The sequence below is a fragment of the Poecilia reticulata genome, linkage group LG1 (assembly GCF_000633615.1).
Source record: "Poecilia reticulata strain Guanapo linkage group LG1, Guppy_female_1.0+MT, whole genome shotgun sequence".
Classification (NCBI taxonomy): domain Eukaryota; kingdom Metazoa; phylum Chordata; class Actinopteri; order Cyprinodontiformes; family Poeciliidae; genus Poecilia; species Poecilia reticulata.
The window spans coordinates 33,591,297-33,592,763 of record NC_024331.1 but is presented as its reverse complement, the minus strand read 5'-3'; the positions used below and the strand labels follow the sequence as shown (position 1 = coordinate 33,592,763).

Below are 1,467 nucleotides of genomic sequence, written 5' to 3'. Positions count from 1 at the left end.
GAAACTCCTCAGTTTAAAACATGGACTAAAACTTTAAGCTAACGTAGCTAGAAGCTAGTTAGCATGTTGCTACATAAGCTAGCAGAATGGCCTAATTCCAGGTTCTGATGCTAACTAGCAGCTTTCAGGAAGTGAAGGAGTGACCCCGGTTCTCCTGGGACTTTCTGAGTCTGAAACCTGTTTCCAGGAGATCCTGGAGTCCAAACGGACCGCCATGGAGGCTCTGCAGCTGGACCTGGACCAGGGCACCCAGGTCAGTCTGCCTGCAGCTTCCCGCTCGTCTCTGACGTCCCGCTTGTCTCTGATGTCCCGCTCGTCTGTCCTGCAGGAGTACGAGCAGCTGCTGCAGAGGCTGAAGGGCGACCTGGAGGCCGCCGGCATCTTGCTGTTCCAGTTTCCCTTTAATGCCGCCCAGAAGGTTCTGGAGGAAGTCCGATCAGATCTGAAAGCCCAACCGGACCGGCACCAGAAGGACATTCCCAAATAAAGCGACGTTTCAGTTTTTATTCAGTTTGACATGAAAAGCAGTTACATTATTATTAAATTAAATTAAAATGAGTTTGGCTGGAAACTCTTCTGCTTCCTGATCCGACTGTAAAAACGTCCGGAACCAGAATTTCTGACATTCAACATCTCCTTTATTGTTAGTGATACATGAGAAAAAGAAAGCAACACATGAGCAGCAGCACGGCCACAGCGGGTCACCAAACCGAAGAAGAAGAAGAAGAAGAAAGAAGGAAAATTTACAGCCAGAACCAGAACCAGAACCAGAACCAGAACCGGGTCTAAAGTTTGGTTCGTGGCCTGAGAATCTGGGTCAGCTTATTTGGTTCCTGAAGGTCCGACTGATCTCCTGGCTCTTAAACCCATAATGGACCGGACCGGACCTGACCGGACCGGACCGGACCAGGAATCACGTTCCAGAGCAACAGATCACAACTGGGACACGGGAAGAAATCCCAGTTTTTCCTGAAAATATTCCGTCACATCCTCATCCCGCTCACCATCCAGGCCAAATTTATCCAAACCAAAAGTTTTAGGATTCCTGCAGGATTCCCACTCCGTCCTGGGAATCTGGAGATTCTTCCTCCTTCTCCCACAAAGTGTGTCAAAGAGCGTTGATCTAAGAACAGTCCTGTGTCCTGTCACATCTTGATTTGGACCTTTCAGAATATCTCAGTTCTGTGTTGATCATCAGTGGATCAGTCAGAAGAAACAGGAAGTGCTTCTCTGATGACATCACTTCCTGTGAAGCAGCAGTCTGTCCAGAACCATCTGATGGATCAGGAGCCTGAAACCTTCGTCAGCTGCTGGTTTTAGGGCTACAGATCGATAAAGATCAGCAGGGATCGGCAGGAATCAGCAGGAATCCGCAGGGATCAGCAGGAATCAGCAGGGATCAGCAGGAATCGGCAGGAATCGGCAGGGATCGGCAGGAATCAGCAGGAATCAGCAGGGATCAGCAGG

The 1,467-nt window shown here is 49.4% G+C and overlaps 1 protein-coding gene across 2 annotated transcripts in view; it reads left to right on the top strand.

The window, feature by feature from the left end:
• LOC103472134 (growth arrest-specific protein 8-like) overlaps positions 1–559 on the top strand; it is a 4,233-nt gene extending 3,674 nt beyond the window's left edge. For both annotated transcript variants that reach the window (XM_017305298.1, XM_008421532.2), the window contains 2 exons: positions 188–253; positions 329–559. In XM_017305298.1, the coding sequence (XP_017160787.1) occupies positions 188–253; positions 329–487 (225 nt within the window). In that variant the 3' untranslated portion in view covers positions 488–559. The remainder of the gene's footprint in view (positions 1–187; positions 254–328) is intronic.
• The last annotated feature ends 908 nt before the right edge of the window (positions 560–1,467 follow it).